We start from the raw sequence: 18048 nt of genomic DNA, 5'->3' as shown, positions 1-18048 counted from the left end.
GCTATATTGGTGTTTAAGAGTATTGAATGTGATACAGCACGTGATCATGATAGGAATGTAAGTGCAAGATTTAATGACCAATAAGAATCCGCATATCCATTTCTCAACCCCACTCTAAGATATTTGTACAGAAGCTCTCGCCATCTTTAATATTCATTCTTGCCACCCAAGGTACTCTCACCATCGTCGAAGTCTTTCCTGTTCAATAACTCTCCACTCAAGATCCTACCCATATGCGAGTCCTCAAAATTCTGACCTTTTCGTCTCAACGCAAATACTTTTTGTAGAAAATCAACAGGACTCTGCTTGAAAGGGCAAACCTCCTCCATGACGGGATCGAACGATGCACGACTTGGTATAGGGACAAAATTGTCAGAACAAATTTCGACATCATCTCGAGGTGGATAATGACAAAGTCCAAGGAATTGGCAGAGGCGAATATATTCATCGTAGCTTCGAATATATAACTGTCCAGCAAAAAGGTTTAAAAGCATGATAATCCGTGGACGAATTGATGGCAGCTTCGAAGTTGTTGGTATTTTGTGAACATCAAGACTCTCGAATGTCTTTGAAGAGAGGCTTAGGCGTGGAGAATAGATGCTTAGAACGACTTTCTTGTTTTGTTCAATGACAGAGCGTAACATTTGAACTTCGAAAGGACTAAAGACTACGCAGATAGACATGCCATTATTGCCCTCAGATGTAACGACCCAGTTGACTGGACGTAAAAATGAATCGATCTTACCAAAGCTGCGCACAGTTTGTGCAAAGTCACGAGTGACCCAAAGATCTCTGGGCCACTTGGATATATCGAACAAACCTTTTGCAGACGTATCCTTGAATATATCAAAAGCGGGTAAAAATCCACTCCGAGCGCTGTGTACCATAATTCCTGTCGTGGCCAAATTCATGACGTCGGCATGCACATTGTGTTTTAAAGCTGGTAAACTTGGGGCATGCTCACGCTGTATCTCCAATTCTTTCTCTGGCTGTAGTTCACGCTCTTGCTCTTCGTACAAACTAGCACCTGCAAAAGAATTAAAACCAAACTGTGCACATTTGTTTCGAATAGAGATAAGCTCGGCGGAGTATTTCATGTCTTTGTTAGGAGCTGTATCGGCCAGCCAACGCCCGTCAGCTTTTTCTTTGCCGGTTCCGTATCTCTCCTCTAGGCTCTGCACTTCGTCTTCTTGAACAGATCCAGGCACAATACCAGGGTTTGCGTCTAGAGCTTCAAGTCGTTCGTAATGACGTTTTCCTTGAATTGCCCAAGGCACAACAGACTTTCGAACTTGGTCTAATGTATTTCTTATACACCACAAAAGAACATGCTTGACCTCGATTTGATCAGACTGAGTCAAATTTGTGCAGTGTATTATTTTTCGCTTGATATCTTTTGGCGCACAAAATAATACTGACTGACCCTTTCCCAGCTTTCTCATGCGCATACATGCTGTCATATGGATGTCAGCTGTAGTTTTATATGTATAATATAATGCTTCTTACCTTGTGCGAGACGATCCTTGTTCAAATCTGGTCCAAGTGTAACGATGGCCCGGTAATTCGTTGGTAGTTTTAAGTCTGTTCCACGTGTATGAGATTCATCAAGATAAACCACACATAGGTCCATCTGTTTGGCGAATGGCGAGATAGTGAGAGGTTCGGTCACTCCATCACGGTTCAGAACGCAAAGCTCATCCGAAGAATCGAAGAACACCGCCGCCTGTACCTCACTAATTGGAAGTTGTGCTAACCATCTACTAGCAACCTCTTCATTCCTTAGCTCTAAGACCTGTGCCCCAACATCGAGGATTACCCTTATTCTCGGTTTAGACGTTACTGCAAGCTTTAGGAGGATTTCAGCATTGAAATCTTCACCCTTGATCGTGGAATCGAATTCATTTTCAGATTGCAATAAGCATGCGAGTACTTCTGCATTCGTTGAAAGTTGATCTGCTAGATCTCGTTGCTCTATAGAGAGCGGGAGAACATATTTGCTGTCATTAGTTCCGCTGAAGCCAGTAAGCAGGTGGGTTTTAGTCCGAGCAATGTCCCATCCCGATGAAGAAAGTTTCTTGGGAAATTCCTTCATTTCCTTTGGAAAAACAAGGTGATTGAGGTAGAAATCTATCATCTCTTTGGAACGTCTTATATTGGCATATACATGTTGAGAGAATTGTTGTATGTTGTTGAGATTGACGCCACTTAATTTCTTGAATTTAGTTTCAATATTGGGGCAATTTCTGGTCCACTTTTCATATTCACCTTGCCTGTTGTCCGATTTAAAGAGCTCTCTGAAGCATTTTATTGCTTGGCTTTCGGATAGTCCTTCGTAATAATACGAGAGGCAAGTCAATATGATAGTTGTCTCTGGATGACTAAACTCTGCTGCGGCTGCAGGCACATCTTTTCCATGGTATGGGACTGCTAGTGACGATCGATTCAAATCTAAACCATAATTCACCCTAAATCGCTTCTGAGAAAATGCGAAATGTAGTACTCCGTGTGCAAAGAGACCTCGAAGGAGTAGAAGGCCCATTTTCGTGAAGTCGGTGTCAAATACCGGATGCTGAAGAATTGCTTTTTCATCCATGTTGGAATCTGTGATAAATCGATATAAAAGGTCTCGATTGCTCTTGGTTAAATGAAATAATGATAGCCCAGGGAGTCCTTCATCGCAGATATATTGTACCACCCTTTCAAGAAGTATATCACCGAGTGCCGGTTGTAAAATCCTGAACCTCGCAAAGGTACCACCATCATCCGCCAAATTCTCTATTTCGAAATCATCTTTGTACTTTCGATCAAGTTTCTTAATGCAAGAAGTCAATATCGATAATATCCGTTGAATTAAAATCCAACGGTTAGGGGCAAATTCGATAGGCAATTGTCTGCCAAGAGTGTAAATCAATTCAAAATGCACCTTCAATATTTCGTCACTCTCATCTAGGATATCCCGGCAATTTCTGAGTAGCCAGTCTTGGGTGCTATTGATCACCTTACCAACAATCTTTGCGTCCTGATTCCCAGAAATTACCATCTCAAGGCCCATCAACTCAAAAGACAGTAAATGCTCTGGCTGCACTAGAAGCACACCACCACACATCATGCAAGTCTCGTAAATTTCTCGTAGCTGTTTTGTCTCTTCGGCATTGATTTGTAGGGCACGTGATATTGGGACAAAAAATACACGTCGATTAATCAGGTTACCAAGCTTTCTTACTAACAGTTCTCTCATCTGTCTAGACAGCGCTCTCAGAACTACGACGCGGCATAACTTTTTCTTATCTGCCAGCGCCGATGCCACAATTGGAACAATGACTGAAGATTTTCCAAGTCCCATATTCAACTGCATGACAGAGTTTGAGCCTGATGATGGGTCAATCATTTGACTACTGATCTCAGCCTGATCTTTGCGAATCAGAATTTCGTTCTCCAATTCAAGAAGTAGCCAGTCCGGATTCAACAACGGGTCCCACCCTTGATGTCCCGGGTTTGAAATTTCCATGAGAAGTTCTGCTTTCTTTTCACAAGCCACCAGACGCTTTAGACGCTGCAGGGTAGTTACAGCCAGGCCAAAATGCACAATTGCCTGTTTCCACTGTTGCGAGAGCTTTATAGGATAGGAACTTGCGATAAGAGCAAGAATGGTGGTTCGAGATAAATGCGGAAGCATTGTCGAATTTTCTATAGCTCCAAACACACTTACAGAACTTAACAACTGCTCTTTAATTTTGAGGTACATGTTGTCTGTCAGTGCCTGAATTCCTTTCAAATGAACTGAGAAATCGTAAGCTGATGTCATGGGATCTAGTTCAAAATATGGTATCTCATGCAAAGCCTCGATACTTTGTTGTAAGTGACTGCTGTATTGAGTCTCAAAATCCCCAGAAGTGTGCCGAGAAAGTTCTTTTAAGAGCTCCGCGACCTTCGTATGATTCTTATCATTGCCCGAAGGTCTGGAAATTTTGACCAGAGGTAGATTGGAATGGAACAGTCCATTTACATCGGCGAAATTTGGCGGTTCATTTTGGAGAAGATCAGTAATGGCAATATAACCTAATCTAGGATTGTATTTATTGGTAGGTTTCGCATAATCCGTCCATCGCTGAGTATTGGTACACTTGGTTGAATTTGACTTCTTGAGAGCTGATTCAACTAGCAAGATGTATTCCTTGAATCTGTTATTTCTAAACCAAGACAAAAATTTTGGTTGAGCTTGAACAGTGGCAGTTTTTATATCAATGTATGTTTGACAATTGTTATCCGTAAATGTGATAGGTTCGTCAGTTGGCCATTGCAGCAAAAGATACCTAAGGGTTGTTTCAACGGCATGTTCAGTTTGGTCAATGTAAGTCTGCTGTCTCCGACTATCAACGTCCCATTCAGTCTCGGCTCCTTTCTTGACGAGTTTTCTTGTAGGTGTTCTCTTATGGTGATATATGTGAGCGCCGATAAGATCTTTAAGTTGATTTTTGTCAGGCTCGTACCCTTCGCAAAGATGGAAAAGCTTATATTGAGGAATTTTGATGTAATCGAAGGTTGTTATTGTGGCAAATGCTAACAATGTATGGACAAGTGAATGTTCGATTTTTTTCGAGAAGACCAATGTGGACAAGAATATCATGATTTTATACTTATCCCGACTCTCAATACTGGCCGATAGCTGCTGATAAATTGCACACCAATTTTCAGACAAGAAAGACTGGGGTGTATCTAACCACTTTGAATCATATCCAATGACATTTTTTGTGATTACACCAGGTCCAATAATGGGAGTTGACAGAGAATTTATCATTTTCAATAAACCAGTATTGACTTTCAAGTTCCGTGACCACGAACATACCAATGCTGCGATTCTGTATATATCGGCACGTCGACTTGCATCATAATTTCCGTCACGAGAATCGTATTCTTTATCTTTGATGGTAGTAAAATCCTCTGCCCCAAAGCCATCGACACGATTAACAGCATTCCTAATAATAGCCGCAGAAATTAAAATAGGATTGCTACGACTGTTTGATTCGGGAATCGGGTGCTTCTTATCGGACCCAATTTGAAATGGGACGAGTTTCTTGGCATATGTGAAGATGAGGTCGACTTGCTCGCGGAATCGTTCATGTTGAGATAAAATTGGGAGGTCTTTCCACGAAATCATCTGCATAGATTTTTTATGTGCCGGATAGTATGTAACTTGTGGAGATAAATCTCTCAACTTTAGTAATAACCCTATCTCGCTAGAGGAAAGCGTGAAAAATGACCAAACAGATGAGGAACTTAATCCATTCAGTGCTTCTTCCGTGCCCGTTCTGCCTGTGAGGGCATCTGGTATAACATCCGAGGTTATGGAATGGAGATATAATCTAAATAAACAAGTTTTCAGGCTTCCATTATCAATCAGACGGCCAAGTTGAGGGTCGATTCGATAGTCGTGATAAGAACAGGAGCTCATAGACGTTGTATCGATGTTCACTTGAACATAGTCATTTTTCCGCTTGAATGAAATCTCACCGTCTGGAACAATCACAGTTCGCGTTGCATTATCATTGCTGCACAAAACAATTTTGTTAAGCAAGCCAGTGAATGTACCAATATCTTGATTTTTGTCCACAGACATTCCTCGAAATTGCTTCGAAAGAAGCCTCCAATCTCCCACAGTAACGAAAAAGTCAAGATTAAAACGGGGGAGGCGTAATTCCACTGTTTTACCCTGCTGGTTCAGAATCATGTCAATGTGACTTGAAATTTCCAAATTTCCAAGGATCTGTGATATAGCATATGCTGTTGGACTTCGGACGTCGATGGATATCATTGAGCCGTTGGTCAATTGAAACCCTCGCTTTGAAGAATGTTTAATTTGCCATTCGCTGGTCGAGGAATTCCATGGCATATCTAATGGCCTCAATTGTATAACACCGGTTTCATCGTTTCGCATGAAAACATAATTTTCTGTGAACGAGTGTTGGAAGTCGTTTGTGAGAATATGCTTGGGAATAACCTCAAAACATTCATCCCCCTTGCGAGTTCGAATCACTAATTCCTTGCCGAGCATTTTGAAATGAATCTAAAGAAGTTAGAATGTGTTTGAGTTCAGATATCGAACTATTAATCCTACCTGTTGTCCGCATATATCTTTACTAGTCTCAAAAGCCATGCCGAGCATTGTTGATGGGACAACATCCAACATTTTCTGTATATATAGCATTAGCTTTAAGAAATGACATACTGAGGTGCACACTAACCCGTCCGAAGATTCGTTGATATGTGGCATGGGATTCATAAGCACGAGGGAGACGAGCAAGTGGAGATCCATTAATTAGCAATTCTCCGTCTAGAATGTTCAATTCAACATATAGTGATTCTTGGCCATCAAATGTTGCTGTTTTCGTTCTGAGCCATCTTTCATTTGGCAGACCAAGTGCTTTCCAAGGATCGCCAGGTTTGTAACCCGACCAGAGATTTTGAATGGTCATGTCAATACCGGAGGCATCATTAATTATCATGCCACGCATAAGTGATTCAGCGGAATGATTCACTCTATCAAAGCGTCGCAAGGCAAATTGAATCATACTGCAGAGGCCAGTAGTCAAGGCAGGACGTCGATCGTGAACTGTGATCAAGCTCTCCATAAAAATGGTTTGTGTTTCGATAGAGCTGAGCATAATTTCAAGATTATTGATTTCGACGTCGAATGAGCCATGACACGCCAATGCTAATTCAAGGGCTCGGATGTTTAGTGATTCGAGCTCATCTTCCTCTTGGCAATCGCGGAGTATGCGGACAACATCTCTAGTCCACGCAATTGTGATGACCTGAATACGTAAGAGTAGATGAAGACAACTCTGGTGTACTTTGTCCTTAGATGAGACACAAAGCAACCGAGTACTTAGGATGATTACCACGCGAATAGTTTTTACATTCTGCCAATTAGACTCTACACTTGAGACTATTGCCCCTAAAGCCTGTAAAAGATTCATTGAAAAAATTTCGTCCTCAAGGTCTTGGTGTGAATCTCGACATGCTAGCTTACAAGCTGCGGGGCCGGCTTGCCATGCGGCCTGCGTCAATATTTGGAAAACTTCATCGGAGTTTAAATCAAGTAAATGTGCTTCACTCTCTCGCAGAATATTAAGCCATTGAAGATAATGCCCACATCTAAGAGATGCAAATTGATAGAACTCGTGCAAAGTCAATGCGGAGGGGCAGTTTGTTTGATTTGCAAGAGTTTCATTGGTAGTAGACTCAGTGCCCTCTAGAAAGACTTCTAGCTTCATGAAAGCTGGAGCGAATCTCATCGTGCATAACTTTCGGATGCCCAGATTTGCACAAAAGTCGCCCGTGACTGCTACTTGGTGAGATCCGCCATTATCTACAACCATGTAGTTCAATCCAGTTGGCTTCAGAATGTTTTCAACTGTAGCCTGAAAGACGAACTTGTTCCTGTAGTGGGAAACAATAAATGGCTTCGTACGGGACCCTAAGCGAATTCTCCCTAAGGGCTTCTGAAGATACTGTTTCAAAAAAGTCTTGCTGAAATCATAATAATCGTTGTCCTGAGAAACTGTTGATTTTGGTGAAAATATGTCCACTAGAAGGCCATACGTTCGATCGCGCCAAGCTGAAAAGACTACGGGCACGTCCAGCTCAAATATTATCGATTTTGCCTCTAAAATATTTTCTGGTAGAGGACATTCAAAAACGTCAATTGTAACTTGCTGAGCCTTAGCTTTTGCAATGCATTTCGGACAATAACTCGCGTGAACATCAACTTCACGACGTTGGAGACCTCGACCGCGAATAATCTTCTCCATCCTGCACACGGTCCATTGATCACTTTCTTTCCAGGAATTGAACTGTCGAATCTTTTCCTCTAGCTCGAGCACTTTTGCATAACATCCAGAGCGAGTGTCAGATTTAATCCGCTCTAGTAATCTCTGGTGCCGGGACGATTGATCGAAGTAGCGAACAGGAAAACTATTTGCAGTATTCGTTATGGAGAAGGGACACGGCATGTTGGCGGATGATGCAGCATTTCTATCAGTAATATATTGTTCGATGGATGCTAATCTTAGCATTTCTGGCTTGGTAGGTAACAATAGAGGAGCGAACAAGTCTGATGTAAATCTGCATTTATAATCTTTCACAAGTGGCTCTTGTAAAGTTGTACATGTGTCTAATGCGACCCATAATTCCATCAACGTTAAGATTCTTACGGACTGATCTTCGGGAATCCCTTGATATGCTTTATCAGAGACTTCCTGGTAGGTAGACATGAGCTTTGCCAGAGCGATACAAGATGATTCCACCATTTGATGTGTACCCAGCCAACTAGCCAGATGATCTCGAACCCACAGTTCGACATCTGCTAAATGCAAGCGAGTTACCTCTCTATTTTTGAAGCTTGAAGACACGGTATTCATACACGGGAGTTGTGTATTCGATTGAACTATTCGAGAGTAACAACGAGGTTCAGCAAATGCGTGTTTTAATTTTGATTGATTTCGCATCGATAGACTGTCAAGGTAAGGTCGTAGGCAGTTCATGCTAAGCACTGTGTCGTCTATCAGGTTGAGTGCAGCGATATCAGGGTATATTTGGTATGACAGCATTGGCACATTGTTTTTCAAGTAGGATGAGACTTTGGACAATACCGCTTGTATCTGCCGCTGTAGCCCACGGCTAATTGAACTTTCAAGTTTGACTAAGCGCCGTTGTATCTTCATCGACATTATGAACAACATTTCTCTAGCCATGGAAAACTCTAGTGCGCGTTCTAGAATCTGGCACATGAAAAAGATCATAAAAGTTTTGTAATGGTGGTGTGATGAATCATTACAATCTCGTTTCATAAGTCCAGTCTGAAGGCAGACTCGGATAAAGAGCCAAAGGGGTGAACGACGCCAGGGATGAAGACAATTTTTCCACTGAACGACATCACGGGTTCTTTTTTGAATGCGATGGACATCAATACGACGACCAATGGCATGCAGAGATTCCGCAAGCATGCTAGTTATGAGGGATGGATCGACTGTGTCTCTAATTTCAATGTCAGATACGTGTGCTTTACTCGTTTTCGCTTGGACAATGTTTGGCGTCTTTCGCGAGAGTTCTTCAATGCACTGAGATAGAGCTTCCTGGAATGATTCTTCGTGAATGCGGTCCTGATGAATAGCTATTGCGGGACCCGGGAAAAATCTCCGTAATCGTCCGGCATTCGCCATGACATCGTTATTCCTTGGGGACAACTCAAACATCTCGAATGAATACTCTGTTGAGAGTCGTCGAATTATCATTCCTGCATTTTGTGCCTCAATGTGGAAAGCGCAAACACCTGAATAATTGGCATGGTCAGTAAGAATTTTCGGGGGGGGGGGGGGGGGGGGGGGGGGGGATAAATATCGGTACCTTCGGTTTTCATTGTTTTCAAACTTTTGATAATATTTGAAAATGATGTGGTAGTAGCAGATGGATCAAAAACCAGGCCATTTATCATCCCAATCATTCTTTTGACTGGTGGCCTTTGACGACTTGGTAAGTAATCATGAAAGTTCTGAAGCTCCTGTTGACATAGTTGCGTAAGTACAACATCATATTTCTCTCGTTCATCCTCTTTGTCGGGTAATTTTGGAGGAAGAAAGATATGATTAAAAATGTACTCCAGAGCCAAATTAGAAATCATTGTGAGATTGCGTCCCTTTAAGATGACAGGTAGAGAAAATAGCTATAAAAAATAGACCTCGATGATGTGCTGTCGTGTAATAGATTGCTTTGATCGTGAAGGAGACAAACCTGCTGTCAATTTCCGAGAAACGATGAGATTCTAGCTTCAATCCTTCGAAAAGTAGTTGCAAAGAAATGATCATCCGTCTTTACGGATTCGTACATTCGCTTGAAGGTCTATGTCGATGTTCCCAGTTTGCGGTGCATTCCTGATGTTGTCTTGCTGCGGTCGAGAACTGTCTGCTGGTGAAGTATGAACTTCAGAATTATGAGCTTGATAGTCAAGTAGCTCTTATACGATCGCAATCATACGATAAGTAACTGACGAAAGAAGAAGTTTGAAGGTTGTTTGTTGCTAAAGGAGCAAATTTTGGACATACAAATGCACAAAATAAAGTAAGAAACAAGGGCAAAGCAAAACAGAACTCCCCTCTCATTACCTTTATTTTTTGCCGCTGGAAAAGTTGGTGGCCGAGTTACCTCTTCATTTGTATATTCTCATCCTAGTCTGCTTATAGCCCACGGAGAAGCGTCTTCCCCATCATGGACACGAACGTCAATATTCATTGGACTTGGACGCCCGTGAAAAGTGATCCTTTCAAAGCAGAGCACCTGTTTCCAACTTGTTTGTTCGATACTTGTCGAATCACATAGTTGGTCGTGCATTATGATAGGTTACCGAAAAGAAAGCGACATGGGGAGAACATGTTGATTCGTCCTGGTGGTGAGAATGTGGTTACATTTGTTGTTACAAGAGTGAGGCTTCGCAGCTTGGAGTGAGCATTTGCATGAGTGAAGTTGCATTTTAGTGTGGGGTTGTGCGCTAATCCCACCAATCTCTTAGCAAACACGACACGTGCACGGCTACCAGGTTATTAGTAAGCTCAAAATAATCGGCACGGACCAGGATCTTCTTTCCTATCTCGATAATCAACCTGGATACTTGACAACCCGAATCTCTTGAGCTTGGAAATCTGGTAATACTTTTCAACATCCGAATCCAACTGTGAAGACCAAACAGCCTACCTATGCTGCTTCGAGATCGGTCCAATCAATTCAACATGAATCCCGGAAGAAACAAAGTGCAAACAATGAGGTTATGGGGTTGAGAAACACAAACGAATATCTCAACAACTCGGCGACGAGTGTCTTGTGAATCGTATCGATACAACTCCTGAAATCAGAGGTCTGCAGAAGCTTACACTCGATCGTTGCACGGAAAGTGGCTCGTGTGGCAGAGAATGTCGAGAAAGAAATGCCATACCAGATCATTCCTCTAACTTCCAGCCTCAAAGGGATATGAAAAGGCATCCTTTACCTAGAGGCTGAAACGTCATAATTGATTATACATGTCACATCAGAGACAAGGGAAGTACACGCGAGAGTGGCTCGGCTGGAATGTACTTTTCAAAGGTAACATTCCGTTAGCTTTACGCGTAGCAGCAGGAAGATTCCTGTTGTTGGTCTTGCTGTAACAACCATACAAGAGGGTATCACTTGGTGAGGAGTTAAACCCAAAGCATTCTGGGTTCACAAATACACGATAGCTCTTCGGAACTTCATATGTGTGTCCACGATGGGTGAGAGGAAATGGCATTCGCAGTGCATTCGTGGACGCGGTAGACGCCAAGTAGCTTGGCAGCGAGGTCTCATATTCCAAGCCTCTACATTCTTCATATTCTTTGATATGTACAACACAATTTACAAGTATAAATCTTTCTCATACTCTCATTCCCTTTGTTTGTACACGCGTTGTTCCTTTCTCTTTTTCCCAACTAACGGCATTATTTTCAATATGAGGACCGTAAGCTTGTTGATCTTTCTGACCTCTGTCAGAGGCATTTTGGGTGGTGTCTGCACTAAAGATCAATGCGCCGATGCTATTACAGCAATTGGTGAAATCAACGTCGGTCTCCAAAGTCGTTCATTAGATTGCGCCAAATTCATAGCGACTACTGTCACTCCCAATGCTTCGTCCGTCATTTCTACTTCTTCTTCATATTCTTGGCTAATTGGCATAGGATTGCTTTGATCACTACCAGTGCCAACATGGAGGACTATCCCTATGTTCCTTCTCAAACAACTGCAGGTCATGGTACAATTCCTACTTACGCATCATATTGTACCGATGCATCTAAGTATTCTTCCGCCTGTAATTGTGCGGGGGTGACACCATCAACAGTTCTCGCTCCAACTCCAACTACCTACCTTTACGATAAACTACCCCTGTGCGCTAACCCGGCTACGTGTGCACAAGGATATAGTAATTCTGCTTGTGGGGGGGGAGCTGGGATCTGTATTCCTAGTGGGGGAAATGATGATTCTGGTTTCTGTGTCGCTGCAGGAGTGAGTATAAGTCATTCAATACTTCTTGTGTTTTTGGCACCTCTTTTTGTTTCCTGATCTCAATTCTGGCTTTTGTCTCCTGTCTAAGTTTCTTTTTGCTTCCCAGCACCTCATCGATACCTCGCTTTTATGAATGTTCTTCGAAATGTGTTCCAGATGAGCAATACTAATTCCCCGATCTTGCAGAGTTGCGGAATCACCTGTGAAACCCATTCGGATTGTACAACCGGCATCTGCCTGAAGGACGTTTGTTGTGGTTCTACCTGTTATAATCCTTCGGTTCAATTCGTCACGACATGGCCTCTTACTGCCAACAAACTTGCCAAGAAAGACTTTAGTAATTTTAAGGATCTCTTCAACAAATTCAATGAGGTAAAATCGAAATTATTCGGCTCGTCGAGGAACAAAATCTTGGGTACTTATCTGCCTGAGAACCCTCAGCCTACGAACTTCTTCAAAGGTGGATTTTAAGATGGCATTATTTGGATTGGCGTGATATTGAAAGCACGTCAGGTTGGAGTAGATGAAACTTAGGTTAATATGGGATATGAATCTCTTTCTGTTGCAGTTGTTGGGAGGACTTGAAATTGTTTGATCAGTTTCTTTGCCTTGACGTACATGACATATATCAATGCGTCGTCATTCTCTTCTTTTACCAGACTTCTTCTATCTAGATCATAAGAAAATACGGAATGGACATCTTTATACAGATATCTTTATGCGAATATCAAAATTTGTTCGCAATTAGACTCTATATTTTGTCGGAGCAATTGATATCAATACTGAAATGATATCAGATGACTGGCTCATCTCACTCTTGAAACCCCACGTTTTACGTACAACTCGTGTGCAATGAGGTGTTGAAATGATGACGATTGCTGACAGAATTTAGTGTCCGAAAAGTTCCCGAGTTTGGGGGCGGAAATGCAGATATAAATGTCATGCCACCACGCGTCAGAATCTGACATCCCATCCAGCCTCCCCATATAGCATCCATACCTCTCATTCCTCTATTCATCCAACTCCAAAAGATTACTTTGTCTCCTCTATCCCCACAAACTCCAGTATCTTTTTTTTTCTTCGAAAAGAAGATGACAACCTTCATCGGCTTCCTCTCCTCTCCCCTCTCTCCCACAATAAACCACACCGTGCCCTACATCCTCACAAACTGGACGCTCTCATACCTGGTCCTCGCTTCTCGCCATTGGAAACAATACTACGGCTTCGACCATAATGAGTCACCGCGTTACGATATCCAGGAATATGGGGAACGCATGGTGAAAGAGGGGAAATTGACAAAGAGACAGTTGGATAGGATTAAGAGGGTGCAGAGCGCGTCGAGTAATAGTATTGAACATTTTGCGTTCTTTTTGGGGTGTATTGTGAGTTTTCTTTGGCTTTTGGCTTTTTGATTGGGTGGAAGGAGAGGGAGGGGAGAGGCCGCTAGATGATGGATTACAGGAATCTTTCCTTGGGGGAAGGGTTAGAAGATATAAGATAACAAAATCAAAACAGAACAAAACTAATGAAAACAGATCCTAGCCCAACAAGCAGGACTCCCTGTTCAAACCATCAATCAATTCGGATTGTCGTATAATCTCGCGAGAATCGGATACGGATTCGCGTACACTTTTATGGAAACAAGGAATACGAGTGTATTGAGGACGGTGTTTTGGTGGTGGGGAAATATTAGTTGTATTGGTGTTTTGTTGAAGGCGGGGAGGGCGCTTAATGAGGGGGTTTGAGGGGGGTTGTGGGTTGGAGGGGTGATTGGTTTGTTTTGGAAAGGTAATGGGAGATTGGTAGATTCCTAATACTCAAGATATACCGGAGTCCCGTTTTCTCTCAGTGGAATTAAACCACCATATTATCAAGGTGGAAACCCCTTCGGCCCAGTTGATGATGCTCAATAGATGTAGCCTGTATACTACTCAATGGTGCGTCTAGATTTCTCTTTAATTGTGCTCATGTCCATTTGTTTCTCCTCGTCATAATACAACTACTGCTAAATTTATCATTCGGATTAACTTTCCACTTCCGCTCATTAATTCGCATTGAATTGAGTGAACTCCCGGGCATCGCTAGCAAGAACATTATGTTCGTAAGGAAGAATTTGGACTTTTTCCTACAACTATGCAGTACAGGCAAGATCTGATACTGTATATTTCGGGGTGCCAGAGAGATATTTTAGAATCGGAGCTGATATTAAGGAACAAGTTATGTGAGCTGCTAACAGCCGGGCGTGCTGCATAGCAAGAAAGCAACTGGGCCGCTAGAATATGACTCTGTAATCTGAATATAAGACTGATGACGCTTGACGGACCCGGCGCCCTTACCTTCATACTTTCTCACACCTGTTTCACTTGGCTCCAGGTGTTTTTGAAGGTCAGCAACTGCAATGTCATCTCGCCCATCACTGTCTGGGCCAGAAGACACAGGCAAAGTCTGGATGAGAGGCTCCGTGGAAGAGATTATTGAGGAGCCCTTCCGTTTTCAAATTGACTCCGATTGATCTAGTCTGCTGTTGAGATATCTTGAGCTATGTCTCCACTTTCGTATGACCTGACCAAGACTCAAACTCATGATGTCAAGCGAAAATGCTCATCTGGACTTGAAATTCATTTTATTCTCAAACAAGAGGTTAAATCCAGTTCATGAAGATAGCAAGAGGAGAAATCTTGAAAGCTTGAATTTATAGCAGAGATTGGGGAATTATATTATGACCGGGTAAGATTCTTTTCCTGAAATGCTGCTGGTGATTGTGGGTGGATATATCACACTAAATTGACAGAAAAGCTTGTCAAGTGCAGTACATCAGGCTTCAAACAGTTCCACTGATCTACAAGTTATATAGTTGGGGAATACTAATAAATCGTGCTGGTAGAAGGTAGGCTAAAACAAAGGACTTGTATCTCAACAGGCATCTCGATGATCCTCGGCAGCTGGTTAGTCTCCAGAAGCTCAGATGCCATGACTGAATATACTCCACTGCTTTTTTATTGCGAAGCTCAAAGTTAGAGAGGTGGCGTGAACATTAAACATGTGAGTCCCAATACCAATTCAGATATATCAGTAATAGAGTACGACGTAGTGAAGTGGAAGAGAGCGCTTCTGGTAACTAGAAGGACAGGTTGGATGAAGCTATTATGTAAATAGACACCTAATATCCATTTCTCGACTTGTATGTAAACATCCATCTGGTCCTGACAACATACCGCACACCAACATTGGCCAGTGTTGTGATATTTTCTTTCATATAGCGCATGCTGATCAAGGTACCTTCCCAGCTAGAAAGATATAGCGCAAGTTGAACTCCCTGCATGTTCAGATCTGCGACGACTTGGCTCTATCCACAATACTTACTGTCGTGGTCTACAGCGGAGTCCTTAAAACTCAATCCATTCCGAATTTACTAATAAGACGGAGACTTCAATATTTCAGTGCTCCAACGAAATCTTGTGTTGGTAATGGTGGCTTACAGCTTTCAGCTAACTTTAAGAGGCTAGCGTCATTATTGAGCCACCATGTTGAGAACCTCATTGTCGCACTACGATATAAATGCGTAGTGATCAAAATGTGAAGCCATTTAGAAAGATTGATCACAGGCCAGTGGCTATTTAATGGTAAAAAATTGAATTAGATTAATTGTCTTGTCTCGACATCTGATAAAGGAGACATTAGAATATTATGGTAACTATGTACAAACCACAAGGGGGCTAATTATAATTCTACAGCGTTTTTGTTCTTCGTCAAACTATGCTTTCCAGAACGAATATCTTCCGCCGGAATCAGATGAACCAATTCCATTGGCAGCCTTCTTGATCCATGCTTCAACAACCTTGAAGTATTCTTCGTTATTCTTCTCCAAGAATCCGAAATGAGCATTGCCATAAACACCTGCATCGGCCATCTTGATCCAATCGGTCTTAACACCAACTTGATTGAGGTATTGAATGACGCAATGTTCGTAAGTGATGTGAGGGGATGCTTCACCGGTGAATGCGACGTATGGAACTTTGGCTACATTGGGGAGAGTATGGATGGTGTAGTTCGCAGCGCTGCTTTGTTGAATGCAAGATCTGCTCGCTGGCGTATCCTCACCGACAGTCTCGGTGACGAGTTCGGTGTAGTTGGAAATTGGAGGATCATAGTTGAGATTGGAGACGGTCAAGCCAAATGGACGAGCAGCTGTTCTTCCAACAGACGATGTTGCGTTTCCGGTGTAGGATTCGAATGGAATGTTTCCAGGTTCAAGGTTTACATTTCCGAGCACAAGCTCTGGACACTCGTCTGAAATTACAATTGGGTGGATTGCGCCGATGGAGTGAGAAACTAAAAATGATGGGCCAATCAATTGAAGAAGTTCGCAACCCGCAGCACGCATCGATATCTCTTGTCGAGTATTGTTGGTAGTCAATGGCATGAACGAACTTTCAAATGCATCAAAGATAGGATCTCCTCTGACTCCGGTACCGGGCCATTGTGTGTGTTGTTGGCTTTGGGGATAAGCGTCGGCATTTTCTGGAGCTGTAAACCCAACCTAGGAAAAACGATAAGCCTCTCTCATAATAGCGTATGTGGAAGATAAAACACACCTCACTAATGTTTGCAGTTGATCCAATTCTCAAAGGATATCCCACAAGATCCTCTTGGGTTCCGCGCCCTACACTAGTTTGATCGACAACGTAAACTTGGTAACCCAAGTCTAAGAACATCGATGCAAAACCTTTGCGATTGTCAGGTGTGTTGAGCCATGTCTAGACTTGATCAGTCGATGATAACTTTTGGTGGGATTGAACGCGGCATACTGCACCGGAAACTCCTCCGCCGTGAAATAAGACCACAGGATATGGTTTCTTGATCCCTTTACTTGGCGTCAACTTTTCGACATACGCCTGATCATAGGTCAACAGACCAATGGCTGCGTTCACGTAATGCCCTCCTACCCAAAAGACATCGCGTTTGTAAGACGACTCTTGAGATTCACATTGCGGCCTGATACCATTGATTCCAGTACAATCCAGATCATCTGAATATTTAGCTGAAGAGACCGTTGCAAGGCCGACAACGAGGGACCAGAGGAAAAACATCTCGTAACAGAGCGAACGAAAGTGGTAGGTGAGATGAAGATCGAGGTTGAAGTCGAAAAGAAAAACAAACTTTCAGAAAGGGTTCATGCCACTACGTGGTAAATTAAATGACAGCGGACTAGAAGTCTAAATCCGCCTTGTCTTTGCTTGTACGCAATTTCACAATCTCCGCAGCATTATTATCGGATATTGTAGATCATATCCCATTTTGAAATACCCACAGATTACCCACAGATGGGATTTATGAGAGGCGGAGAAACTGTCCCATCCAAAATTGCGATTGCAGGAAATTATTGTATCCTGTCCGATATCGTTTGCACATAATTCCTTCAAGCTAGGTGCTAGAAGCATGTGCTAAAAGCATGTGCGTAGGGTTTATTCTCTGGGCATCTGTCACTTTGACCGCTGTCTGCTCAAGTTCATCTCTTAATGACATGGAAGCATTCTGGAATCTCAATCGAGACCGTTGAAATGTCAGAACCGAGTGAGTTTCGTGGAACTCTTATATTAAGAGCAAGGTCTCGTTATATACGTGCGATGTTTGTAGTTGAGACGAAACATCTCGCATATACAAATAAAGGCAAAACCCGTAAGTTTTGAAATTTGAGCGGACGAAACAAAATTCGTATGAAGGAAAAATTACTGCAGTACTAAAGTTGCATTAAACCGGATGAAACTAGAAGAGAAATTGTAGCAGCGGCTTAGTAGGGATTTTCCTGTGTCTTTGAACCGATTTATGTGTCGTGCGTAAACTTGCGAGTCATGATCACGAGATATGCCACTTCGGAGCACAACACAGACAACCGTGATCAATTAATGGATTTGTTCAACTCGGACGTTGAATTATTAAGGGTTTCTTGAATAATTCTCCCGATGGACAATTACGTGTGTC

At 42.4% G+C, this 18048-nt stretch overlaps 4 protein-coding genes across 4 annotated transcripts; 2 read left to right on the top strand and 2 right to left on the bottom strand.

Annotated features, from left to right (window-relative positions):
* Window positions 1–7: 7 nt before the first annotated feature.
* On the bottom strand, window positions 8–10486 carry BCIN_16g02520 (hypothetical protein). Its single transcript, XM_024697990.1, has 5 exons — window positions 9406–10486; window positions 6243–9331; window positions 6116–6190; window positions 1507–6064; window positions 8–1453 (listed from the first exon to the last, which is right to left on the bottom strand). Exons 1-5 carry the CDS (start codon window positions 9677–9679, stop codon window positions 147–149), a joined length of 9303 nt encoding a protein of 3100 aa, XP_024553807.1. The 5' UTR covers window positions 9680–10486; the 3' UTR covers window positions 8–146.
* A 196-nt stretch (window positions 10487–10682) lies between these two features.
* BCIN_16g02510 (hypothetical protein) lies at window positions 10683–12862 on the top strand. The gene is made up of 3 exons (XM_024697989.1): window positions 10683–11694; window positions 11742–12066; window positions 12253–12862. Exons 1-3 carry the CDS (start codon window positions 11297–11299, stop codon window positions 12535–12537), a joined length of 1008 nt encoding a protein of 335 aa, XP_024553806.1. The 5' UTR covers window positions 10683–11296; the 3' UTR covers window positions 12538–12862.
* A 77-nt stretch (window positions 12863–12939) lies between these two features.
* BCIN_16g02500 (hypothetical protein) lies at window positions 12940–14325 on the top strand. Its single transcript, XM_001550468.2, has 2 exons — window positions 12940–13448; window positions 13602–14325. Exons 1-2 carry the CDS (start codon window positions 13158–13160, stop codon window positions 13809–13811), a joined length of 501 nt encoding a protein of 166 aa, XP_001550518.1. The 5' UTR covers window positions 12940–13157; the 3' UTR covers window positions 13812–14325.
* Window positions 14326–15625: 1300 nt separating this feature from the next.
* On the bottom strand, window positions 15626–17824 carry BCIN_16g02490 (hypothetical protein). The gene is made up of 3 exons (XM_001550466.2): window positions 16875–17824; window positions 16662–16823; window positions 15626–16606 (listed from the first exon to the last, which is right to left on the bottom strand). Exons 1-3 carry the CDS (start codon window positions 17154–17156, stop codon window positions 15821–15823), a joined length of 1230 nt encoding a protein of 409 aa, XP_001550516.1. The 5' UTR covers window positions 17157–17824; the 3' UTR covers window positions 15626–15820.
* Between the last annotated feature and the right edge of the window lie 224 nt (window positions 17825–18048).

Source organism: Botrytis cinerea, chromosome 16 (genome assembly GCF_000143535.2).
Source record: "Botrytis cinerea B05.10 chromosome 16, complete sequence".
Taxonomy (NCBI): Eukaryota; Fungi; Ascomycota; class Leotiomycetes; order Helotiales; family Sclerotiniaceae; genus Botrytis; species Botrytis cinerea.
This window is presented reverse-complemented; position numbering and strand designations above follow the sequence as displayed.